Raw genomic sequence first — 26,956 nt, 5'->3', positions numbered from 1 at the left:
TATCGGGACAACCCTAACTACCACCCAAAGGCGGACTGACCATTCGGGTGCCCGGGCTCACTAGGGGGCCCCATGAGAGGCTGCATATGTCATATAGGAACAGTTGGAATAATGTGTCCATCCAAAACCAGGACACATTATTCAGACAGGAATATGGCTTAACGTGGGGACTGGTAGGAGGGTGAAAGGCGCCCATGTCAGCAGATGAGGAGGCAGGCCGAGCGGGCAGAACTGCCAGTGACAGAGGACAAGGAGGCAGCGGCACCCGACCTACTTCCAGAAGTAGTTCACCTGTGCTTTAGAGACAGAGCGCGTCGCAGACGCGGTCCCGGGCTGTAATCTTTGCTGATGCATGCAGCTGGTGATGGAGTCGGTGGGAAGGTGAGAGGAGTCCCAACCCCCCTACTCGCCTCTCTATCCCCCCTTCCACAACACCCCCAACTCATCCCTCTCTCTCCCCCATCCTATTTCCCATCACTCATGCCTCCCATCCCACCCTCTCTCTAACCCCTCTATCCCCCTACACATCTCTCCCACCCCTCCTCACTCATCCCTCTCTCTCCCACCCCTCCTCACTCATCCCTCTCTCCCACCCCTGGTGAAGCATAAACATGTCCACTGCCCCATCTATAGCTGGCCATAACAGTAAGTAGCATTGGAAGGCTAAAGCAGATAACAAAAACCCGGGGAATGCCCAGGGAAAAACCAAGCCTACTTACCGACCAGCTTGCAGAAAACCAATTAACCTGTCTACAGTATGCGTTAAAAACAGGGGTTCGGTCCGCACGCATTCGCAAACGCATGCGTGAGCCACAGAGCCGCGCCAAGGCACCCTGTAATCTGTGGTCCTAACACTAAACAATGAGCGTCCCCACAGTGGAGGCACATGCATTTTAATGGATAGACAGGGGCAGGTGAACTGAAGGGAAGCCACCCCTCCTTTAAAGGTACAAGAGCACACCAAGCACCCAGCATATAGCACAATGGCTGCAAAGGTGTTGGTGCACTGATGGACCAATATAAACACCACAGGTGAAGCATAAACATGTCCACTGCCCCCATCTATAGCTGGCCATAACAGTAAGTAGCATCTCTCCCACCCCTCCTCACTCATCCCTCTCTCCCACCCCTCCTCACTCACCCCTCTCTCCCACCCCTCCTCTCCCACCCCTCCTCACTCCTCTCTCCCACCCCTCTCTCCCACCCCTCCTCACTCACCCCTCTCTCCCACCCCTCCTCACTCACCCCTCTCTCCCACCCCTCCTCACTCACCCCTCTCACTCACCCCTCTCACTCACCCCTCCTCACTCACCCCTCTCTCCCACCCCTCCTCACTCACCCCTCTCTCCCACCCCTCCTCACTCACCCCTCTCACTCGCCTCTCTCCCACCCCTCCTCACTCACTCACCCGTCTCTCCCACCCCTCCTCACTCACTCACCCGTCTCTCCCACCCCTCCTCACTCACTCACCCGTCTCTCCCACCCCTCCTCACTCACTCACCCGTCTCTCCCACCCCTCCTCACTCACTCACCCGTCTCTCCCACCCCTCCTCACTCACCCGTCTCTCCCACCCCTCCTCACTCACCCGTCTCTCCCACCCCTCCTCACTCACCCGTCTCTCCCACCCCTCCTCACTCACCCGTCTCTCCCACCCCTCCTCACTCACCCGTCTCTCCCACCCCTCCTCACTCACCCGTCTCTCCCACCCCTCCTCACTCACCCGTCTCTCCCACCCCTCCTCACTCACCCGTCTCTCCCACCCCTCCTCACTCACCCCTCTCTCCCACCCCTCCTCACTCACCCCTCTCTCCCACCCCTCCTCACTCTCACCCCTCTCTCCCACCCCATCCCTCTCTCCCACCCCCTTCCTCTCGCTCCCAAAAAGTTGGGGAGTTGGCAGCCCTTTCAGGAAGGAGCTGAGTGAGAGTTTATTTACATTACTGAGCATCTTTACTTTTACTATGTAACCAGCAGATGCTACCAAGAGCCACATCCAATGTTTGCCGTGGCGTGCTCCACACTTCATTCTCTTTTATTAGGGCCCATATTATGATCTCACACACAGACCCACTGCTTTCATAAAATGCCCCAGTTGTGTCATAAAGATGGCTGCTGCATGACAGCCACCTTTAAACTTGGAAGTGCCCAGAGGCTTCTCTGAAAAGAAGCTGGGAACTTCAATGCAGGCTATGCTGTTGTAGATATTTAAATGCCCCTTCTATGGAGCTGAGCTGCAATATGTTAATGGGGCTTTGTGTGGGTGTGGCTTGAGTATGGACAGGGGGGGGGGGGGGCATGATCTCCTATTGTCAGTCTGCCCCTGCTACCAACCATGTACATGGATATATTTGCATGTAACAAAAAAATATGTAATTGTGCACCATGTGTTATGAGAAGCTTGGTATCTCTAACATGTGCTATATTACGTAGTATCAGTACAAAGAAGCTGTGATTTCATGACAGCTCCTCTGGGATTTCCCATCTATTCTGTCATAACTGATCCAAAAATCACCACATTTTTAGCAAAAGTAAATAAATAACTTTCCTCCACAGATACATGGATGGGCATATTTTGCCTGAGATGCTGTGCACATTCGGATCTGCAATTCTGAACTGTATAATATATTTGCATGTAGTCTGTCGTCTGTTTTTACAAACCTTGTAATATATTGCAGGTGGGTTGAATCTGATTGAGAGACTACTGAAGGATCCTAAACTCTCTCAGAGCAAACAGGCTTTAGAAGGATTAAATGATATGAAGAGCCTGTTTGAGTACCTGCAGCTGTTTGGTGTGACAGATAAGGTGGGTATTGCCATAAAGTGATCAGACACAACTTGTGTGCAGTTTTTGCTTTATCCATGTGTTATTTTTGTATGAGAGAATGACTTGCTGTAAAATCTACTTACTGTGAGCTCTTTAACCACTTCCCGCCCGACCTATAGCAAAATAACAGTCTAGTGGTGGTTTAATAGTTATGACTTGACATCATATGATATCCTTCAGAACAAGTCGCTCGGGTGTGCCCCCAGGGGTGGAGCAGTGTGATGCTCGAACACAACATCTCCGATCACGGTAAAGAGCCTATGACGTAGGCTCTTTACCATGTGATCAGCTGTGTCTAATAACTGACTTTCCTCACAGGGGGTATCTGCACTGATAATCAGTGCAGCCCCACCAGTGCTGCATACTAGTGGCTCCTCATCAGTGCAGCCTATCAGTGCTTGTCAGTGCAGTCTCATCTGCGCATATCGGTGAAGGAAAACATATTTTTTTTATTTTTTTTTTTTTTAAATGTGGGCGTTAATTTTTAAAAATTAAAAACTCAATGGTGGTTAAATACCACCAAAAGAAAGCTGAAACTGCCTTGCTGTCATGATGGTATTTTACTTATGGCATGTGTTCTTTTTAAATTAGAAAACAAAAACTTGATTTTAGGTTTGAACAGAGTAGAGGATTAGAACTCCTGTCAGGTTTGTACTGTTAAATATGGTTCTATTAGGCCTGGTTCATACCTATGCAGGTGTTTTTTTTTTATATTTATTAGATTTTTTACAGTACATTAGATGTAAGTAAAGTAAATTCGATTCATATACAGTCGTGTATATAAAAAAAAAAAAACACAAAACAAGGATAAAAAAAAATCAAACCAATCGCACAGTGATTACCTGTATAACAATATAACGGCACCAGGAGGATGTGACAGTACAAAGCCTAGTGCTTGTAGGAGCGGAAGCAACGTTTGGAGTATTAGAAATTAAATAAAAAATAAATAGTAACCTCGGACATTAAACTGACTGCAGAAGTGGCGAAGTTTACAGATAAGGGTATGAAAGAATCACGGGCATCAAGGGGCCTCTAGTGTATATGTTTTCATGGTTCAGGGTGGCAAAAACGCAGAGGGGTCAGACAGATTGGATACTTTAAGGTTGCCTAGGGAGTTTGTAAGGTCCCGTTTGAGATACCAATCTGTATAGCGGAACGGTTGCATGAGTTTTTGCAGATCCTTTTGGGCGAACGAGTGTTCCATGAATTTACGCCATCTCGTAAAGAATCGTGAGGTGGAGCGAAAGTTCAACACAATGGTGTCCAACATTTCCAGATAGAAAAGCGATAAGAGGGCTTTTTTCACCGCAAGTCATTTTGGCGGATGAGACATGATAGTCCTGCAGGCCACCAGGAGGCAGATATGTGTCCAGTGAGAGATGTGAAGCGAGCTCTTTGTTGGTGGCGTGGGTGGGGGTGGTTCACAGCCGAATACACATATCCCTATGCAGGTTTTAGTTGATGCGTTTTCCAGGTGCGTTTTTTCACACACATTTTTATTTGTTTTGCACTTTTGGGAGGTGTCTGTTGTTTTGTAGAAGAAACCATCAAACACATCAAAAATATTTTTTATGTATTTCCATTGAAGTCCTTAGAGATGTTTCACCTACCTAATGACACCACACAGCACATGAGAGAAGATCTGCAATAGTGTCAGAGGCAACCTGCTCTACTATATTACAATATATATATATATATATATATATATATATATATAAACAGGAAGAGAGGGCAAATCTCTAGCCGTAACAGACCAGGCAGTGGTTTTAATCCTTCCCCCTTTATCTGAAACAAACACAGGTTTCGTCAGGACATACACTTTGGTTCTGGTCAGGTGCTGGCTTAAAGGTGCTAATGGCCGCAGTCTTTGCTTCTTCACTATGGCTTTATGTAAGACCAGAGACTTTTCGGCTACTAAGGCAGAGCGTCCACTGCCTCATGCAACTTCAGCAATAAGATGCAAGCAAGGACTGTGGCCATTGGCACCATAGAAGAAACCTGAACCAGCTGACAGGTAAGTATTTTAGCACTTTATGTGGCATTTCTGAAACACAGGGAGCCGCTTGGCTCTGTGAACCATATAAAAATATTAATAAAAATTTTAAGCATTTAGATACTTGTAAACCTGGCCAATTCTCCTGGTTATTGAATAAAAATATTTTAGATGGTGTTTTTTCTAGAAGTATGTATTTTTGGTCACTTTTTTTCTACCATATTTTAACTCCTGATACAGATTTTATTCGACCTGAGTTTAGCTCGTGGCTTAGATTATTACACAGGAGTCATCTATGAAGCAGTGCTGATCCAGAACCAAGCAGAATCCCAGCAGCAGAACAACCACACAGAAGAGTCTGTCAGTGTTGGCAGTGTAGCCGGAGGAGGACGTTATGATGGCCTTGTAGGAATGTTTGATCCCAAGGGAAGGAAGGTTCCATGTGTGGGAGTCAGCATTGGAATTGAGAGAATATTCTCAATCATGGAGCAAAAAGCTGAGGTAAGTAGTTCTGGTCTGATTGACTAACAATTAAATGTTAAATTAAACCCAGATGTATGTCTGTTATCCAAAGAATCTAGATTGGCTAGGTAATAATTTGTTTATTTTTTAGGTATACATAACCACTAGAGACAGGGGCGTAACTAGAAATCACAGGGCCCCATAGGAAAATGTTGTATGGGGCCCCCCAGAGCCGCCCTAGTGTCAATGCAGCGTGACCTGTGCCCCATACAGGGTGACCTGTGCCCCATACAGCGTGACATGTGCCCCATACAGCGTGACCTGTGCCCCATACAGCGTGACCTGTGCGCCATACAGAATGACCTGTGCCCCATACAGCGTGACCTGTGCCCCATACAGCGTGACCTGTGCGCCATACAGCATGACCTGTGCCCCATACAGCGTGACCTGTGCCCCATACAGCGTGACCTGTGCCCCATACAGCGTGACCTGTGCGCCATACAGCATGACCTGTGCGCCATACAGAATGACCTGTGCCCCATACAGCGTGACCTGTGCCCCATACAGCGTGACCTGTGCCCCATACAGCGTGACCTGTGCCCCATACAGCGTGACCTGTGCCCCATACAGCGTGACCTGTGCCCAATGCAGCGTGACCTGTGCCCAATGCAGCGTGACCTGTGCCCCATACAGCGTGACCTGTGCCCCATACAGCGTGACCTGTGCCCCATACAGCGTTGCCCGTGCCCAATACAGTCTGGCCTGCCTGTGCCCAATACAGCCTGGCCTGTCTGTGCCCCATACAGCGTGACCTGTGCCCAATACAGCATTGCCTGTGCCCAATACAGCGTTGCCTGTGCCCAATACAGCCTGGCCTGTGCCCAATACAGCATTGCCTGTGCCCAATACAGCCTGGCCTGCCTGTGTCCAATACAGCCTCACCTGTGCAAAGGAAGAGGCAAGCCGGGCAGATCAGCAGAGAGCGGGATTGCCCGCTGTAATAGCTTTCATTTGAATTTCCCATCTTCCCGGGGCTCATCGTCACATAGCCCCACCTCTAACGCCTTTGATGACGTCACATGTCCGACACTGGACCGGCGTTCTGTCGATCAAAGGTGCCGGACCAAGAGGTGGAGCTATGTGACATGAGCCCCGGGAACACTGGAAGTTCTAATGAAAGCTATTACAGTGGGCAATTCCGCTCTCTGCTGATACGGACAGCTCGCCTCTTCCTCTCCTCTCTTTTCCCCTGGCTGGGAGACCATGCCGGCGATACTCTTATCCTCACCGGGCCTAGAGTTGCCACCTTTTCGTTAAGCCAAACCCGAACATTTTAGCGGCGTACAGCAATTTCTTTTTGTAGTACATGCTATAGGATGGCAAGAGATTTGGGACAATTTTGAGTTACCCTAGGAGAGTAGTAAGGAGCCACGCATAGCGCGCTGCAGTGAACAGTGGCTGTGGCCAAATTGTGTTAATAGTGGTGGGGGTGGACTTAAAGGGGCATGGTTAAATAAAACAAAAGCATCTGTGTGCCCATAATATATGATTAAATAAAATAAATGTCACAGTTAAAATATGAACCTAGCCTACCTTAAAAGTGGACATTGTCAGTCAGAAGAGCAGTGGACGGTGTCAGCGGGGCAGTGAGCGGTGTCAGCGGGGCAGTGAGCAGTGTCGGTAGGGCAGTGAGCGGTGTCAGTAGAGCAGTGTCAGTAGAGCAGTGAGCGGTGTCAGTAGGGCAGTGAGCGGTGTCAGTAGGCAGTGAGCGGTGTCAGTAGGGCAGTGAGCGGTGTCAGCAGGGCAGTGAGTGGTGTCAGCAGGGCAGTGAGCGGTGTCAGTAGGGCAGTGAGCGGTGTCAGTAGGCAGTGAGCGGTGTCGGTAGGGCAGTGAGCGGTGTCAGTAGAGCAGTGAGCGGTGTCAGTAGGGCAGTGAGCGGTGTCAGTAGGCAGTGAGCGGTGTCAGTAGAGCAGTGAGCGGTGTCAGTAGGCAGTGAGCGGTGTCAGTAGGGCAGTGAGCGGTGTCAGTAGGGCAGTGAGCGGTGTCAGTAGGGCAGTGAGCGGTGTCAGTAGGGCAGTGAGCGGTGTCAGTAGGGCAGTGAGCGGTGTCAGTAGGCAGTGAGCGGTGTCAGTAGGGCAGTGAGCGGTGTCAGTAGGGCAGTGAGCGGTGTCAGTAGGCAGTGAGCGGTGTCAGTAGAGCAGTGAGCGGTGTCAGTAGGCAGTGAGCGGTGTCAGTAGGGCAGTGAGCGGTGTCAGTAGGGCAGTGAGCGGTGTCAGTAGGGCAGTGAGCGGTGTCAGTAGGCAGTGAGCGGTGTCAGTAGGGCAGTGAGCGGTGTCAGTAGGGCAGTGAGCGGTGTCAGTAGGGCAGTGAGCGGTGTCAGTAGGGCAGTGAGCGGTGTCAGTAGGGCAGTGAGCGGTGTCAGTAGGGCAGGGAGCGGTGTCAGTAGGGCAGTGAGCGGTGTCAGTAGGGCAGGGAGCGGTGTCAGTAGGGCAGTGAGCGGTGTCAGCAGGGCAGTGAGCGGTGTCAGCAGGGCAGTGAGCGGTGTCAGTAGGGCAGTGAGCGGTGTCAGTAGGGCAGGGAGCGGTGTCAGTAGGGCAGGGAGCGGTGTCAGTAGGGCAGTGAGCGGTGTCAGTAGGGCAGTGAGCGGTGTCAGCAGGGCAGTGAGTGGTGTCAGTAGGACAGTGGACTTTTAATTACCAAATAAAAAAACAAAAAATCAATGCAGATAGATAGATAAAGATAAAGGCTACTGAGTGAGCACTGCACATAAAGTAATTATGCCAGGATGGTACTGCAGGGAGAACACTAGACTGCAATATTCAATCAGCTCAGCAGCCATGTCCCTGGAAAGACCAGCATGACAAGCCCCACACTGGAGAGAGACTGAACTGTAGGAAAGAGCCTCGGCTCTGCACTTACCCAGCGGTCGGTGTCCCCTTAGTAGCTCTGGACACTGGCTGTGTTGTTTGTTCCTCCCGCTTTCTAGACAGGTCACATGCTGATGAGCATCATCAGCATGTGACCAGTAGGGCAGTGGACGGTGTCCTGTCCTCTGCAAGCCTCCGCAGAGGGGGGAGAGCCCGAGGCTGTGTCTGCATAAGTAGGCACTAGCGCGTCTCTCCCCCTCAGTCACAGCACACAGTCACTCTGTAATGTGTCACACAGCGCCGGAGATTCGGCCAGAGGGCTGGGCAGTGCAGGCTGGGAGGGAGGGAGCCACCTGCACGGGGAAGTCCGGGCCCCCCTGATCCTCACTCAGCTGCGGGCCCCATAGCGCCTGCGTGGGTCGCTATGGCGGTAGTTCCGCCACTGACTAGAGAGCATGTTGGTACTGTATTTTGTTTGGTTTTACTTATTGTATACGGAAGGAAGGCTAAGGATGCAACTCCAGCATAGCAGTGGCAGGTATCATATTTGATTACTATTTTTTTGCAGTTGGCTTCGTCCATTTAACAGGATCTTTTTTGACACAGCATACAGACCCAGAGACTGAGCCATGGGCAGTGCGGTGGGTTTGTTCTTGCTAGTTTACAGCAAAGATTTAGGGCTGTAGGTCATAGGGGAGGAGCAAGTTTTGCTGGACACCTATAGGCAAGATAAATGTGAAAAGTGCAGTAAAAAGTACTAAAAAAAATCTTAAATTATTTAAAATTTAGTTATTTGGAGTAGACCGCATTTCTCTGTATATATTTTATTTGCACTATAAATTTAAAAAATAAACCCATTATTTTAAGAAATTTATAGTTTGGGGAGTTTTTTTGATATTGCCGCAAATGAGATTCCTTACGATATGGGCTTTTTTTCCTCAAAGAATAGGTGCAGGAACCCCCTACCTACCTCTGAGCATCATCCCTTAGTTCCACCTCCCAGTACCGCCCCTTATCGAGAAAACAGAACCAAGTATCATTTTGTGCTACTAAATTATTTCTATAGAATTTGATAGACACCACCCCAGGAACAATAGATCCCCACACAGAAATAGACCTCCTGCCAGAAACAAAATACCAACCCAGCAACAGTAGATCCCCAACAGCAACAACCGATCTCCCAGAAGTCCGCATCATTAGACACTCCAGCAGCCAGCAACAATAGACTTCTCCCTCAACAGTAGATTCCTCCCAGCAACAATAGACCTACCCAGTAACGATAGACCCCCCCCCACACACACACACACACAAAAATAGATCCCCTCCAGCAACATAAGATCCCCAGTAGAAAGCATCAATAAACCCTCCAGCACTCCTTGCCATAAAATACATTCAGTGCTGGAGGTGTCGGAAATTCGTTCCCCTGCGTTCCCGCTGGAAAAAACGATGCTTACAATAATCTTTTATATGACAGTTTAACAATAACTGAGTTTCTAAAGCCTAGTACACACAATAAGTTTATCGGACATTTTTGCATGCCTGCTGCACACAGGTTTTTTTATCTTAATGCATAGAATTAAGTTAAAAAAACTTAATGCATTCTATGCATTAAGATAAAAAAACTTTTGTGTGCAGCAGCCCCCCTAATTACTTACCTGAGCCCCTTCTCTCTCCAGTGATGTCACAAGAGTCTAAGCCTTCTGGGACACTCCTGATTGGCTGACACACAGCAGCAGTACCACTATTGGCTCGCACAGCTGTCAATCAGTCAGTCAGCCAATCAGGGGAGAGGGGTCGGGCTGAATGGTTACACTGAGCTCTCATTCAGCTGCCCCCATAGGAAGCTGTTGCACTCGATAGGAGGGAGGGGCCAGAAGCAGTAACGAGGGACCCGAGAAGAGGATGGGGGCGGCTCTGTGCAAAACCAACTGTACAGAGGAGGCAAGTATAACATGTTTGTTATTTAAAATATATATATATAAATAACAAGACTTTACAATCACTTTAAGTAAAGGGAAAGTTCCTCAAAGACAATACAGACAAGTTCAGCAGACGTCTAACCCTTCTCCACTCTAATATGATCTGTATCACTGTTGTAGTGATATCTCTTCATTGTGACTGGGGAGGGGAAATGTCTCTAGCAAGGGATCAGACACCAAAAAAAAGCTTTCAGTGGTTTTCACCCTTCTTCACTGTCTGAAAATCTAAACTTTAAACTCCAAGTTTATTTTGTCTCTACAAGCATAAAATAAAGAGCTTTAACAACACTAAAGTGACCAGGGGGAGATTTACTAAAACTGGAGCCAACAGACTCTGGAGCAGATATCCATAAACATTTAGCTTGATCAGTTCATGTTACTAAACCTAAAAAAGTTTTTTACCTTAATGCATTGTTTGCATTAGGGTAAAAAAAACTTTTTAGTTTCTCTGTGTCCTTCTTCCCTGTGTGAAGGGGAAGAGAGGGAAGAAGAGATCAGGGCTGTGCATGGCCTCATCTATTCTCCCCTCTTTTCCTCTTCACACAGCATTCGGGCAGGAGCCATTGGCTCTTGCTGCTGTCAATCAGGTGAAGAGGAAGTAGGGGATGGGCCTAAGTCCCGCTGTGTAAGTCTATGGAGAGCGGCTCCATAGACACCCAGGTCGGTAGTGTGCAGACTGCACTCCCCCCCTTATAGCAAGCGGCTGGCTATGGTAGTCCTAAAAAGAAGAGACGGGACCAAGATTGCGGGTGGGGACCCCAGAAGTGGAGGATCGGGCACTCTGCGCAATACCACTGCACAGAGCAGGTTAAGTATAACAAATATCTGACTTTAGTAACACTTTAAGCTTTCAAAATGAAACCTAGAAGCTGATTGGTTATTATGCACAGCTTCTCCTGATTGTTTGCTCCAGTCTTGGTAAATTCCTCAAATAGTTTTTCATTCCAATTATCCTTTGTGGCAAAGTATAGATGACTAAACCACCGTCAACTATTAGATGTCTATAGTGACACGAAATTTGGCTGAACTTGGGCTTCAGCTTTGTTAGACAGAAAACTATCATGCAGTGCCAAGGAAAAATCATAGCCTTCTACATTGTTATATCTTTCACCAGGCTTCAGAGGCAAAGATTCGAACCACAGAGACTCAGGTACTAGTGGCAGCTGCTCAGAAGAAACTTCTGGAAGAAAGGATGAAACTTATTGCAGAACTCTGGAATGCTGGGATCAAGGTATTTCATTGTGCCTGATTATTTTCCTAACAATGACCTAGAATGTTGTGTTTATCGATTTAGCCAGACGACAAGCAGAAGTGAAAAAGCATGGGCACAGCGTAATAGAATTGTTAGAGGATGAACAGAACCCATACTGGCCTTGTTGTAATAAGTGTAAGCTTTTTTTTTTATTAAGCATCTAACAGTACAGGTACAGTAACCCCTTTTCCTGTTTCCTTCTACTCCCCATCAGAACAATAAAACCTGATATAAACACAAATGGTCTCTTGTGTTTTCGTCTGTTATACCGCCTATAAAATGTCTACATTGGTAAAACATTCTCCCCATATACAGGGGTAATAACAGCCAAACAGGAGCATATCTCCTATTACTTATACTACTTAAAGGGGTTGTAAAGGTTTGTGTTTTTTTCACCTTTATGCATCCTACACCTAGCAATACCTGAGCCCGTTCCCCTGCTTTGCACATCCCCTGGCGTCCTCTTCTCCACTGTTTCTCTACGTTGATTCTATAGATTTATAGCAGCTCCCGCTACTGTCAATCAAATCCAATGACGGGGGGTGGGACCAAGACATGCACACTGTCTCTATGGACGCAGAGTGTATGAGACTGGAGCACGCCCGCAAGGTAACCCCCTCCGGAGAGAGCTTCCTGAGGGTGGTTGGCTATTGCGGGGAGGATCCGAGAGAGCCGACGTGAAACCCCAGAAGAGGACGATCGGGGCCACTCGATCGTTCGCAAAATAAACTGCACAGTGGAGGTATGATATGTTTGTTATTTTAAAAAAATAAAAAATATACCTTTACAACCCCTTTAATTCTGTAGTAATCTGTAGAATTTTAATTTTTTCAAACCCCCTCCCCCCCTTACACTTAAAGCGGGGGTTCACCCTTAGAGGGCACTTTTCCTCCTTAGATTCCTGCTCGTTTTTACTAGGGGAATCGGCTATTTATTTTAAAATATGTGCAGTACTTACCCGTTTACGAGATGCATCCTCTCCGTCGCTTCCGGGTATGGGCTTCGGGAATGGGCGTTCCTTCTTGATTGACAGTCTTCCGACGGTCGCATCCATCGCGTCACAATTTTCCGAAAGAAGCCGAACGTCGGTGCGCAGGCGCAGTATAGAGCCGCACCGACGTTCGGCTTCTTTCGGCTACGAGTGACGCGATGGATGCGACCGTCGGAAGCCTCTCGGAAGGCTGTCCATCAAGAAGGAACGCCCGCTCCCGAAGACCCATACCCGGAAGCGACGGAAGAAGATGCAGCTCGAAAACGGGTAAGTACTGCTCATATTTTAAAATAAATAGCCGATTCCCCTAGTAAAAACGAGCAGGAAGCTAAGGGGAGAAAATTTTATTTTTTACAAATGGGTGAACTCCCGCTTTAAGCTGGCCATACATTATACAGTTTTCTTTATCGTTACATCACGGGACACAGAGCGGCATTCATTACTATATGGGTTATATGGAGTACCTTCAGGTGATAGACACTGGCAATCTCAAACAGGAAGTGCCCCTCCCTATATAACCCCCTCCCATAGGAGGAGTACCTCAGTTTTTACGCCAGTGTCTTAGGTGTTAGTCATGGTTTAGCTTGCCTCCGCATCCTTGGGATTAGGTGAGCTAACCGGTTCTGTCCAAAAAAGCCTCAGCGCTAAAGTGGTCAGTAACCGGACCCCAAACCCTTGGGGTATAGCCCATAATGCTTTTCTTTTTAGAGAGCTGGACCCTGGGCCCAGAACTTAGAAATCCTTTGGGTGCCTAATGTTTTCTGTTGCCAGGGTGCTATATGGGCCCAGGACAGTGGATCCTTCATAGGAACCCAGGACCTGAAGGTCTAGACATCCCCACCGAGATGGGGGAAGATTGGGCCTCTTGCTTGGCAAAGTCCTGCGGCATGGAGCAGGTAAGTGAGGGGAAAACTTGCGGAACTTGGTTCTTAGCAGGTTTTTTCTGGGGGGTCACAGGGGACATGCCTAAAGTTATGCACTGCATCTGGCAAACTAGTCACATATCATAAAGATAGGATGGCTCTATATGTATTATTCCCCATAAGATGTGACCTCCCTTGTAGTGTTGGAAAAGCATTGAGTGGGGCCTGTGTATAAAGTGTATGTGTGTGTCAGAGAGCTGTGCTTACCTGCAAGCCTCCAGGCGATGCTCCATTCAGTCTTCCTCCTCAGAGCCTGCAAAGCAGGCAAAACGCTGACCTCCTCGTGTGTTCCAGGCTGCAGTTTGCTGGAGCAGAGAGGTCCCTTCCTCCCAACCCCCCCCCCCCCTGTCGGCCGGCGCGCGTTCACGTATTATAGGCGCAATTGGCGCCGTTTAGCTGGGGGGGAAGGGCGGGTCAGTGGCTTAAGGAAGGGGCGGCCCTTCCTTATGTGTTCCAGACAGCTCATTCATTCATTACTTTGGAACTGGGGAGGAAAGACCAGAGCGGCAGCACGGGGCGCCAAGGACACACAGTGGCCAGAAAGAATATTACAGTCTTCAGAAGACTGTTTTCAAGCCTAGGAATAGGCTGTTTCTTTTCCATCTCATAGTTTTTCTTGCAATACTACTCAGGGGGACAGAATGTTTTTTCTTTCCTAGATTTGAAAAAAAAAAAAAAAAGAAAGAAAGATTTTTTTGAAAAAAAAAAAAAAGAAAGTGTCATCTAGGGGAGAGGAAGCATTTTTTTCCCCCAAACAGGTGTTTGGGCATTTAACTATTTATAGTCCCAGGTACCAATAAGCTAGCAGGTGTACCTCGGTATTGTACCATGGCATCCGGGTCAGAGGGTACAAGAGGTGGGGATTCCCCCAGAGAGTCTGAGGTCTCGGACAAAGCTATGCCGCTGCTTTCCCCACAGGGAGCCTTGGGGCCATCGGGATCTGGGGCTGGAGCTGACGCGGGTCAGTCCAACCCTAAGATGGTCACGGAGGAGGTATTACTCACCTCTTTAAAAGAGATGCAGAAAAGCATGGGTAAAATGATAGCCGCAGCTATGCGGGGCAGTAAGCGGAATAGATCTCCGTCGCCCGAGCGCGGACCCTCAGAAGAGGAGGTCCTTTCCTCAGGGGAATTGGACGACCTCTTGGACAAGGACCAAGTAGGTTCAGGGATCGAAGATCCGGATACAGAGGAGTCTGGGGCAGTCTCCCTGAGGGAGAGCTGGTGGATTCAAGGATTGTCGGACTTGGTCCATAGGGCATTCAACTTGCCAGTACCAGATCTCCAGGTATCGACGGTTTCAGCTTTGGGCTCACTGAGGGCGCCTCAAAGCAATGCTGTGTTTCCGATCCATCCTCTATTAGAGGGAGTTTTGTTCCAAGATTGGAACAAGCCAGATAAGATCTTCTTACCACCTAAAAGATTCTCTGTCCTATATCCTATGGAAGATAAATTTTCCAAAAAATGGGCTACTCCTGCAGTGGACGCAGCCATCTCATGTGTTAACAAATCGTTAACATGCCCTGTAGAAAACATACAGGTGTTCAAGGATCCAGTTGATAAGCGCTTGGAAGCACTACTTAAGAACTCCTTCACTACTGCAGGGGCAGTAGTACAGCCAGCTGTGGCTGCGATTGGGGTCGCTCAAGCATTATCGGATCAATTTAAGCAGATGCTTAAACTTATTCCTGCCCAGCAGGCAGAAGAATTTTCGGATGTCCCTAAGGCCATATGTTTTACGGTAGACGCAATCAAGGATTCTATCCAGCAAGCGTCACGTTTATCGTTATCCCTTATCCATATGAGAAGACTCTTATGGTTAAAAAGCTGGGAGGCTGAGCCCCCATGCAAGAAGCTCCTGGTAGGGTTCCCCTTCCATGGAGGACGACTCTTCGGAGAAGACCTAGATAAATACATTCAGACCATTTCAAACGGCAAGAGTACTCTCTTGCCAACTAAGAAGAAGGTTCAGGGGCCTGCGTTTAAACGACAGTATTCCCCTGGGCAGGGGCCCTCTAATGCCAAGCAGTATCGACGGCCTCCTGCAAAAGCAAACTTCGGCTTCAACAGCAAATCACAAGGACAGGCTGTTAGAGGCAAAAGGCAGTGGTTTCGCAAACCAGCAAAACCAGCCCCCAAGCCAACCTTATGAAGGGGCGCCCCCACCCACGAAGGTGGGGGGAAGGCTGCGACTCTTTTCAGAGATTTGGGAAGCCAGCATTCCCGACGAGTGGGTACGGTCTTCCGTGGCCACAGGCTACAAATTAGATTTCCTAAGGTTTCCTCCTCCTCATTTCCAGGAGTCGAGGATTCCAAACGATCCGGAAAAGGGAGCCGCATTAAGATCGGCATTAGATCATCTACTTTCCCAGGAAGTAATAGTAGAGGTACCAGTCCTGGAACAGGGGCTGGGTTTCTACTCCAACCTATTCATCATCCCAAAGTCCAATGGAGATGTCAGGCCAATTTTGGACCTAAAGATGGTAAATGCATATCTAAAGATCCGCTCATTTCGGATGGAATCCGTGCGGTCAGCAGCTGCCACACTCCAAAAGGACGACTTCATGGCGTCCATAGACATAAAGGATGCCTACCTTCATGTTCCAATTTATCAGCCACATCAAAGATATCTACGCTTCATGGTGGCTTCGCGTCACTTCCAATTCGTGGCGCTTCCCTTCGGGTTGGCTACGGCCCCCCGGGTGTTCACGAAGGTCCTAGCTCCGATCCTAGCCAAGCTAAGGATCCAAGGGGTCACGATCCTAGCATACCTGGACGACCTCCTAGTCATAGACCACTCGTCTCCCGGCTTGGAGCGAGCAGTGGCCCTCACGGTCCAATACCTCGAGAGGTTCGGCTGGGTCCTAAATCGAGAGAAGTCAGCTTTCCAGCCCACAAGGCAGTTGGAATATCTCGGCATGAGATTAGACACAGAACAACAAAGAGTGTTCCTACCTCTGAGGAAGGTAAAAGCCATCAAGGAATTAATCCTACTGGTTCTAAGCAAGAAAGAACCGACTATTCGCCTATGTATGAGGTTACTAGGCAAGATGGTGGCCACATTCGAGGCGGTACCATACGCCCAGAGCCACACTCGCATCCTACAGGCAGCCATCCTGTCAGCATGGAGCAGGAGGCCACAGGCCTTGGATATCCCGTTGCCGCTCTCATCAAGAGTCCGACAAAGTCTGTGTTGGTGGTTAGACCCTCAGAATCTACTGAAGGGGAAGTCTTTCAGCCCAGTGGCTTGGAAGATAGTGACCACAGACGCCAGCCTGACGGGCTGGGGAGCAATTTTGGATGGTTGCACTCGCCAAGGTACTTGGGCAAAGCCAGAGAAGCAGTTGCCCATCAACATCTTGGAGCTCAGAGCTGCTCGACTAGCCCTCAGGGCTTGGACGTCAAAATTGCAGGGGTTCCCGGTGAGAATTCAATCAGACAATGCCACGGCCGTGGCATACATAAATCACCAAGGGGGAACCAGGAGTCAAGCCGCTCAGAGAGAGGTGAGCTTGATTCTCCTATGGGCAGAGGCTCATGTGCCCTGCATATCGGCAATATTTATTCCAGGAGTGGACAACTTTCAGGCGGACTTCTTAAGCCGCCAGACTCTATGGCCGGGGGAATGGTCTCTGCATCCACAAGTCTTTCAAGCACTCTGCCAGAGATGGGGAGTGCCGGACGTGGATATCATGGCATCGAGACTCAACAAGAAACTAGACAGGTTCATATCCCGCTCAAGGGATCCGATGGCCTGCGGAACCGATGCGCTGGTTTGCCCTTGGCATCAGTTCAGACTTCTTTATGCGTTTCCCCCGCTCCAGTTACTACCCCGCCTGCTGCGCAGGATCAGGGTGGAGCACATACCAGTCATCCTGGTAGCTCCAGCATGGCCCAGAAGGGCATGGTATTCACTAATCCTGAAGATGGTAGTGGGAGACCCTTGGACTCTTCCTCTACGGCCAGACCTGCTATCGCAAGGTCCGATCCTCCACCCTGCCTTACGGCATCTAAATTTGACGGCCTGGAGGCTGAATCCCTGATTCTCAGGGGTAGAGGTCTGTCTCAGAAAGTAATCTCTACCCTAATCAGAGCCAGGAAACCGTTCTCTAGGGTAATTTATTACAGGGTCTGGAAGGCCTATGTAGGCTGGTGTGAGTCCAAGCGATGGCTTTCTCGCAAATATACCATCGATAGAGTATTAAGTTTTCTCCAGCTGGGAGTGGATAAGGGATTGGCATTAAGCACAATCAAAGGACAGATTTCTGCCCTGTCAGTGTGGTTTCAGCGGCCGCTGGCCACCCACTCGCTGGTTAAGACCTTCCTTCAAGGGGTCTTACGTATTAAACCTCCAGTTAAATCCCCGCTTTGTCCGTGGGATTTAAATCTTGTTCTGTCAAGTTTACAGAAACAACCGTTTGAGCCGTTGGCTGAAATTCCTTTGGTTCTACTGACAAGGAAGTTAGTATTTTTGGTTGCCATAGTTTCCGCAAGAAGAGTTTCGGAGCTAGCGGCCTTATCCTGTAAGGAACCATATCTTATTTTTCATAAGGACAGGGTCGTTCTCCGCCCTCATCCTTCCTTCCTACCGAAGGTCATATCCAGTTTTCATTTGAACCAGGATTTGGTATTACCATCCTTCTTCCCTAAACCTACTTCCAGAAAGGAAGGGTTGCTGCATACCTTGGATATTGTCAGGGCCATGAAGGCCTATCTTAAAGCTACAAAGAAGATCCGGAAAACAGATGTGCTGTTCATTCTACCGGATGGGCCCAAGAAGGGGCAGGCAGCTGCAAAGTCCACCATTTCTAGGTGGATTAAGCAATTAATCACTCAGGCCTACGGCTTGAAAGGGTTGCCTCCTCCAGTATCATTAAAGGCTCATTCTACTAGAGCCATGGGCGCCTCCTGGGCAGCACACCACCAGATCTCTATGGCTCAAGTTTGCAAGGCGGCAACCTGGTCTTCTGTCCACACGTTTACAAAATTCTACAAGTTGGACGTAAGAAGGAATACTGATGCTGCCTTCGGGCAGGCAGTGCTGCAGGCTGCAGTTTGAGACCCTCGGATTCCGGGGGCTCCTCTTTTTTGAGTTAAATTTAAAATTTAAGATTATTTTTCTCAACTAAGTTGGATTTATTATGATTTGAGTATATCTCTAAATTAAATCCTTTTGTCTTGAAGATGTTCTCCCTCCCCTCATTGTAAGCATTGCTTTGGGACATCCCATATAGTAATGAATGCCGCTCTGTGTCCCGTGATGTAACGATAAAGAAAAAGAGATTTTTAATACAGCTTACCTGTAAAATCTTTTTCTTGGAGTACATCACGGGACACAGAGCTCCCACCCCTCTTTTTTGAGGACCATTTTGGGAGGCATACTGCTTGCTACAAAACTGAGGTACTCCTCCTATGGGAGGGGGTTATATAGGGAGGGGCACTTCCTGTTTGAGATTGCCAGTGTCTATCACCTGAAGGTACTCCATATAACCCATATAGTAATGAATGCCGCTCTGTGTCCCGTGATGTACTCCAAGAAAAAGATTTTACAGGTAAGCTGTATTAAAAATCTCTTTTTCTTCAATTTCCTTTTGATTTTCCTTCAACTGTGCAGTACAAGCGCCTGCCTGATTGCATACAAATTGAAAGTGTTTAGGTTTGACCTCATATTTAATGGTTTTGGTAAATCTAAAGGAAAACTGTACAGGAAAATTGTATAATGTATAGTCAGCCTTAGTACTGTTTACTCACCTAAATGTCATCGAAAAGGCAGCTTGTCTAACAATCCAGTCTTTTGTATATCGGCAGTAAAACTTTAACAAATTACGTCTTGGTGCGCACAGGCAGAAATGTTGTACAAGAAGAATCCAAAGTTACTTAATCAGCTGCAGTATTGTGAAGAGACGGGCATTCCACTGGTGGCCATTATAGGAGAACAGGAGCTTAAAGATGGAGTGGTAAAGCTGAGAGTGGTATCTACAAGGGAAGAGGTATGCTGCTTTCTCATGTGGTGTTTTTTTTTTTATTGTAAAAACTCAGCAAGGCTTTGTTGCTGATGTGACAATCTTTTGCTAAATGTGTTCTAGTATATATAGAGGTATATTGAATTGTTTTATATATGTGATGTGATGGAGGTGTGGACAAAGCAGAACACATGTGGAGCTCATGAGTGGTTTTTGGGGGCTCAACCAGCCTGGAGTTTGCATGTTCTCTCTGTGCCTGTGTGGGTTTCCTCTAGCTACACCGGTTTCCTCCCACAATCTAAAGACGTGCTGGCCCTATTATATGTATAAAAGTGTGTTAGGGACCTTAGGTTGTAAGCGACTTGAGGGTAGGGACTGATGTGAATGTACAATGTATATGTAAAGCAATGCGTAAATTGACAGCGCTATTTAAGTACCTGAAATAAATAAATGGAAAGGCCACAGGGCCAAAATCCTTACACAGTAAGGGACAGGCAGCAATATAACAAAGTGGCAATAGGGCACAAGAGGGATAAATCCAGCGGAACAGGCAGCAATCTGGTACAGCAGGGGTTAAGTTTAGAGTTACAGGGCAACAATCCAGGCACAGTGAAGGACAGTAGTTCACAGGACAACAGATCGTGTGGCAGCAATCACAGTGCAGAGAGGTGTACTACTCACACTAGTGGTTCTTGGCAATAGTGGAGGGCCAGTTTGGCAGCAACACATGCAAGCAAGGCAGCAGATGGGGACAATGGTGATGTTTCAGTGTCCATATAGTAGCTTGCAGCCAATCGGAAACTGCGCGTCTCAGTAGTCCCACTCATGGCATACTCCAGTGGAGAGAACTATATATCCCAGAAGTTCTAATCTTCTGGTCTCCTTCTGGTGGGACCATGCAGCCCTGAGTTTCTTCATGCAAACTCTGAACATTTTGACCCCTTTCTTTGAGGACAGGTCTGTTATATTGCACTTTGGGAACAGACCTCAGCCTAAATTGCTAGTGCCAAGGTGTCTGGCCACCCTGGTACAAAATATAAAAAATATATATAATGTTAGAGGGAAGGAGATGGCAGTGAAAAACACATTAGAATTGTTGGATTGCTGTTTTACTTGTTATGCCAACGGCCACCACAAGATGGCGCACCACAAGATTACAGAAGACAGCTTAGGCCTGTAGAAGGCCGCAAAGCCGCGGCCTCAATTACCGGCCGGCGAGATGGGGAGCGCACGGAGACACAGGGTCCTGTGTCTCCGTGCACCCCCACCTCCCGCCGTGCGATCGTGGTGGGCCCACGCCGGCTGGTAATTGAGGCCGCGGCTTTGCTGCCTTCTACAGGCCTAAGCTTCCCTGGGCGCCAGATCACTATTTCTTGTCGCATTGCGACTGGGCGCCCGGATTTTGTCGAGCCCTGGGATACACGCTCCTACTCATTCCGAAGGCAATACCCTTGACCTTGTTTGCTTCCACCTATGTACTCCATGCAACCTCTCCAACTATCCTTTCCCTCTCTCTGATCACTATCTTATTAATTTTACTCTCTCTCTCCAGGTCTGGTAATTTACTGGGAGCTGTAGACTTCATAAAGTTTTTACAGCACTCTACACAGCTCGCACTACTCGATTGTCAAATTTCACTAAATCACCAGACATCACTCACCCCTGTCCTGATATGTGGGAGAGGCAGAAAGAGAGCAAGTCTGGTGCAGAGTGAGGAATTAATTTCCATAAGAGCCCTGTCACACTGGTGCGTTTTTGCTGCGTTTTCGCAGTAAAAATAGCGCTATTAAAACGCTCCAAAAACGCCCCTCTCCATTGAAATGAATTAAAAACGCTGTAAAATCGCGGTGTTTTACCGCTATTTTAACGCTCCGCTATAGGCGTTTTCCGGTGTGAAAGGGCTCTTAAGGAGTGTTTTTTTACTCTTGTTGTAGTGAATATAGTGTGTATGTTTGGGGGAAGTTCTTCTAGCTCTAAATTTCCCTGTAAAGGATTGGTTGTTTGAAGTGAATATAGGGTGGTCTTCAGCAAAAGTGAAAAGTTGCTTAAGAATCACCTCATCGGTATAAAAACACAGCAGACAAGATGCTGGGGAATAAAAATCGCATCTCTTAAAGAGGTTCTTCGGTCATTTGTACAATAATTAAGTTAGTAGCTAAAATTATTGTAGCTGCTGAGTTTTAATAAACCCACACCTCTCTGACAAAGGATCCAGCGCTGTCATCACCTGGGCCGGTTTTTCACCGGTCTTCGCGTCTCCAGCACTTGCTTGTGGGAAGCCAGCAGTGACTGCCTGCGGTTGCACTGCAGTTGTTAATGTGCAGGTTGCACTGTGCTTTTTGAATGGACCCGCATTCACACGTCACGTGTCCTTGGGGGGGGGGGGGGGGCTTCTGCCCTACTCGCCTAGGGAGCAGGTACCTGTCAGAAATGGGTACCTACTCCCAGGAAAAAAAATCATCCAAAAGTGGTAGAGGGAGAAAGAGGAAAAGTGTAACTTCTTGGTTTTTATAAGGTTTAAACGAAATAAAAATGTAGGTTGCGTCAGCAGGAGGCAGATAAGGTTAAAAAACAGAACAGGTTAAAAAATGCATCACGTACCTTTCGGAATAGATCATTTAGGAATAGTAGCTAAATAAAGTATCGGCTAAACAGGAAGAACAGCTTTGTGAATGAGCCTGTTCTTTTTATTTGTGGTGATATCTATGTGAGCAGTTTTTATGTCAGACAAGCAAAAGCCTCCCCTTATCTACATAAGCACTACCATGGTAACATGCAATCATTAGGAAGAATGGGGTCCTATGGTTTAGAGTCCACTAATCACTCTTTTCCTTGCTGTATGAAATGTATCCCGTGAGATGTAAATGTAATTCTAGGTTGTGTAACTATAACATATAGCTGGGAACACAACGATATTTGGTAAATTCGATTTTTATGCCGCTTTACATGTTTTTCAAAAACTCGATTTGGTTATTTATTTTATTTTACATTTTTTTAGGTGGACGTTGCCAGGCCAAATTTGGTGGAGGAGATTCAGAGGAGGACTAGCCAGTTTTAAGATGTTGAAAAGGACCAAGGTCAATGTATATCTGGGTCCACTTGTCTTCAACACCCCTTGGTTTACAACATTTATTTATAAGCAAGATCAGAGTTAATTGTATATTTCTTCTACTGCTTTGTCCATATAAGGGAAAGTGTGTAATAAACGAGGTCTAATAAAGCATGTGTTACTGGATTCCAAAAACAAAGCTTGAATTCATTTGTGACTTTTGAGATTATGAAAATATGTTGCAAGTGAAATATGGGGCACCTGTTGCTGCTGATAACATCAATCATTTGAATAATTGACCTGGAACATGTATGTGACTTCACTTGTTGTGGTACTATAGCAAGAGATAGCCAAGAAACTTGCATTTTCATAAGAAGGTTAGTGATGGTAACTATATATTTCTCTCAGGACAGGTTTATTTGAAGATTTTGCTACTCACATCTGTTATTTCTACTAGCTAGGCGTAAAGAATTTACGATAGCGCCCCCCCCCCCCCCCCCCCCCATTCTCCTGGAACGGATTATGCTCATAATCCGAGGTTCCACTGAACATCCAAAGCTTGCTTGTCTGTACTTTTCCTATGGATCACAGGAGTGCAGTTCATTCTGCACTCCTGTGACATTATAGAAAAACTGCATGAGCTCTCAATATTACATGCTACTGCTCAACGAAGAGCCCCCCCAATGCATTTCAGTCATATTCTGTTCTGACCTTACTCAGGGGGATGAAGACATATAATATCACTAAACATATCAAAGTTACGGCATTTAGAAACAAAGAAGTGTATATACATAAACCCATCTTCCAATCAATTTGGCCTTTATTAAATAAAGAGAAATTTACCTTCAAATGGAAGTATCTTGTATAGCCTGAGCTGGCTAAAAACCCATAGGGCTTTTTCACATGGGGCGGATCAGTGATGATCCGCACTGTGAACCTCCGTATGCTCAGCGGGGATCGCTCCGCTGATCCCCGCTGAGCCGTCGGATGACAGGGCGGTCCCTGCACACTGTGCAGGGACCGCCCTGTCATTTCTCCGCTCTCCCCTATGGGGGGGATCGGATGAACACGGACCGTCTGTCCGTGTTCATCCGATCCGAAGACGGATGGAAAAATAGGGTTTTCCTCCTCCTGCAGAATCGGAGGATTGCGGAGATCGGGTGTCAGGCGATGTTCATCCGCTGACACCTGCAATCTCATAGGGACCAATGTATGTCCCTTTTTCATCCGTACACGGATGGATGAAAAAGCGGACATACGGTCCGCCAGTGTGAAAGAGCCCATAGGCAGGGAAGTTTGCAGATGGGGATTAGGGATGAGCTTCATGTTCGAGTCGAACTCACGTTCGACTCCAACATCGTATTTTCGACAGTTCGTCGAAATACGAACGTTACAGGCCGTTTGCGCCAAATTCGAGTGGCGTGTCACGGCCCATAATTCACTGTGGCATTGCAGTGCATTGCTGGCTGATGATTGGCCAAGCATGCACTATGACCCGCATCATCATGCTTGGCCAATCACAGCTTGCAAAAAACGGAGAGCCATAATTGGCCAAAGCAAGGGTGGCTTTGGCCAATTATGGCTCAGGGGGTTTAGTACACACCCCACACTATAATAGGCCGCCTGCAGGTCGGCCTTGTGTAGTGTGTTGCTGTGGTTAAGAGAGAAAAGACAGAGAGAGAGCATAATTTTTTTGTAGGTAGATAGAGCAGGAAGGCTAGTCAGTTAAAGTTACAGTGTGTAGCGGATATATATGCATCCCAGGTGTTGTGTATATATATTTATACACTGTATAGTTTCGCTAGATCCACTCTTCCTAATTTACTGGCAGGCAGGTGATTGTGCTAGCTGAAGTATTCTCACGTGGTGTACTGTCGGTGTCCTCTGCAGTGTGCACCTAAAGCTACGTGGTGTGTGTACTGTCTGTGTCATCTGCAGTGTGCACCTAAAGCTACGTGGTGTGTGTACTGTCCGTGTCCTCTGCACATTGTGCACCTAACGTAAAGCTGGTGTTTCTCATATTTACTCCTAGAAGCAGGGATCTGCTCATATTAATACTACAGGCGGGGTATATTGCTGCAAGTACTTTCACGTGGTGTACTGTCTGTGTCCTCTGCAGTGTGCACCTAAAGCTACGTGGTGTGTGTACTGTCTGTGTCCTCTAGACACTGTGCACCTAACGTAAAGCTGGTGTTTCTCATATTAATACTACAGGCCGGGTATATTGCTGCAAGTACTTTCACATGGTGTACTGTCTGTGTCCTCTGCAGTGTGCACCTAAAGCTATGTGGTGTGTGTACTGTCTGTGTCCTCTGCAGGCCATTAGTATGTCTGGAAGGACAACAAGGAGTCATGAGCCAATAAAAGAGGGCAAGCAGGCTCTGCGTCTAGAGGCAACAGTGCTGGTTGTGGACACGGTGCATCCTCATCAGCACGTGGCCGTGGGACACGCTCGTTTTTTGTTTTTTTTCGGCAGCTGGCTGTGTTGAGCCGCAACATGCTGAAGACTTGGTGGATGACCAAGCCGTCCTCATCCTCTCTCAACCAGGCTCAGGGTACTTTGTCTGGCAAAGCAGCTGCCAACGCGGCTTCTTCCCTCTGCTCAATGGCATCAGTCACTCCTTCCCTAGCCCCACCATGTCCTCCTGAGGAGTCCCCCAAACTGTTTGACCACAGTTTTGGGTACATGCTGCAGGAGGATGCGCAGCGTTTTGAAGGCTCCGATGATGGTACACAGCTAGAGGAAGGCAGTAACGTGAGCCCAGAGAGAGGGGTGCCCAAGAAGGACAGCAATCTGGCAGTCATGTTCCACCAGCTGCAGCATACTGCCAGGTTTTCTACAGTGATGAGGAGGGAGGTGATGATTAGGTCACTGACTCTACGTGGGTGCCTGAGAGGAGGAGGCACATCTCAAACGAGACAGGATGCCCTCCAGGGGCCAGCTTAAGGGCAGCACACCGACTGTATCACAAGAAGGATCTGGGGGTTTTAGTTGATCATAAGCTCAATAATGGCATGCAATGCCAAGCTGCGGTTTCCAAAGCGAGCAAAGTCCTTTCTTGTATTAAGAGAGGTATGGACTCCAGAGACAGAGATATATCATTTTGCCCCTGTACAAATCATTAGTAAGACCTCATTTGGAATATGCAGTTCAGTTTTGGCCACCAGTTCTCAAAAAGGATATCGGAGAACTGGAGAAAGTGCAGAGAAGGGCAACCAAACTGATAAGAGGCATGGAGGAGCTCAGCTATGAGGAAAGATTAGAAGAACTAAATCTATTCACTCTTGAGAAGAGGAGAATTAGGGGGGATATGATCAACATGTACAAATATATAAGAGGTCCATGCAGTGAACTTGGTGTTGAGTTATTCACTTTACGGTCAACACTGAGGACAAGGGGGCACTCTTTACGTCTAGAGGAAAAGAGATTTCACCTCCAAATACGGAAAGGTTTTTTCACAGTAAGAGCTGTGAAAATGTGGAACAGACTCCCTCCAGACGTGGTTCACCCTCAGTCCTCTCTGAAGCCTGCACTGATAGGACTGAAGGTGTAGAATTAGGTGTGTCACGGCCAAGTACTTGCGGGCAATCTACTATCGGTACACCGATGGCAGATTGTACCAGGCAAATTTCCCTGCTGCAGCGCGAAAATAAGTTCTCTCCCAGCCATCCACATGCCCAGCGGTTGAATGCTAGCTTAGCTAAATTGCTAGCACTTCAACTGCTGCCTTTTCAGTTGGTAGATTCTGCCCCCTTCCGTGAGTTTTTGAAATGTGCGGTACCGCAGTGGCAAGTTCCCAAACGCCACTTTTTCTCACGGAAGGTGATTCCGACTCTCTACCGGCATGTGGAAGGCAATGTGCATGCCTCGCTGGACAGGGCGGTCAGTGGTAAGGTGCATATTACCGCTGACTCAGGGTCCAGCAGGCATGGACAGGGACGTTACCTATCTTTCACGGCGCATTGGGTGACTCTGTTGGCAGCTGAGAAGGATGCAGGACAAGGTACAGTAGTGTTGGAGGTTGTTCCGCCACCACGCCTCCAAAATGCTACTACTGGTTGTGACACACCTCTCTCCTCCACTCCCTCCTCTTCCTCTGTGGCCTCTTCCTGTGTGGATGTGTCCTCGGAACCAGCGGTGCTCCGAAGGCATTCAAGGGGCTACGCAGGTACGCAGGCAAAGAGATGCCATGCGGTGCTTGAGCTGGTGTGCTTGGGGGACAGGAGCCACACTGGGCCAGAGGTTCTGTCAGCTCTGCAGGGGCAGGCTCAGAGGTGGTTGAGCTTAAGCCAGGAATGGTGGTTTGCCACAATGGCACCAACCTCCTCTCTGCCCTGCGACAGGGACAACTGACCCATGTGCCCTGTTTTGCTCATGTCCTTAACTTGGTGGTGCAGCGCTTCTTTGGCAGGTACCCGGGCTTACAGGATGTCCTGAAGCAGGCCAGGAAAGTCTGTGTCCGTTTCCGATGGTCATATAATGCCAGTGCTCGGCTGGCAGACCTCCGAAAGGAATATAACCTGCCCAAGAACCGCCTAATCTGTGACATGCCCACCAGGTGGAACTCTACGTTGGCCATGCTGCAGCGGCTGCACACGCAGCAGAGGGCCATCAATGAGTATCTGTGCCAATATAGCAGCAGGACAGGTTCA

The 26,956-nt window shown here is 48.0% G+C and overlaps 1 protein-coding gene across 1 annotated transcript in view; it reads left to right on the top strand.

Annotated features, from left to right (window-relative positions):
- HARS1 (histidyl-tRNA synthetase 1) overlaps positions 1–22,502 on the top strand; it is a 50,599-nt gene extending 28,097 nt beyond the window's left edge. Inside the window, exons 9-13 of the mRNA XM_040344816.1 lie at positions 2,677–2,804; positions 5,059–5,319; positions 11,241–11,357; positions 19,135–19,281; positions 22,253–22,502. Coding sequence (XP_040200750.1) covers positions 2,677–2,804; positions 5,059–5,319; positions 11,241–11,357; positions 19,135–19,281; positions 22,253–22,312 — 713 coding nt within the window. The 3' untranslated portion in view covers positions 22,313–22,502. The remainder of the gene's footprint in view (positions 1–2,676; positions 2,805–5,058; positions 5,320–11,240; positions 11,358–19,134; positions 19,282–22,252) is intronic.
- Positions 22,503–26,956: the final 4,454 nt, after the last annotated feature.

Source organism: Rana temporaria, chromosome 3 (assembly GCF_905171775.1).
Source record: "Rana temporaria chromosome 3, aRanTem1.1, whole genome shotgun sequence".
NCBI lineage: Eukaryota > Metazoa > Chordata > Amphibia > Anura > Ranidae > Rana > Rana temporaria.
The sequence above is the reverse complement of the archived record's forward strand: the minus strand, read 5'-3'. Positions and strand labels throughout refer to the sequence as shown.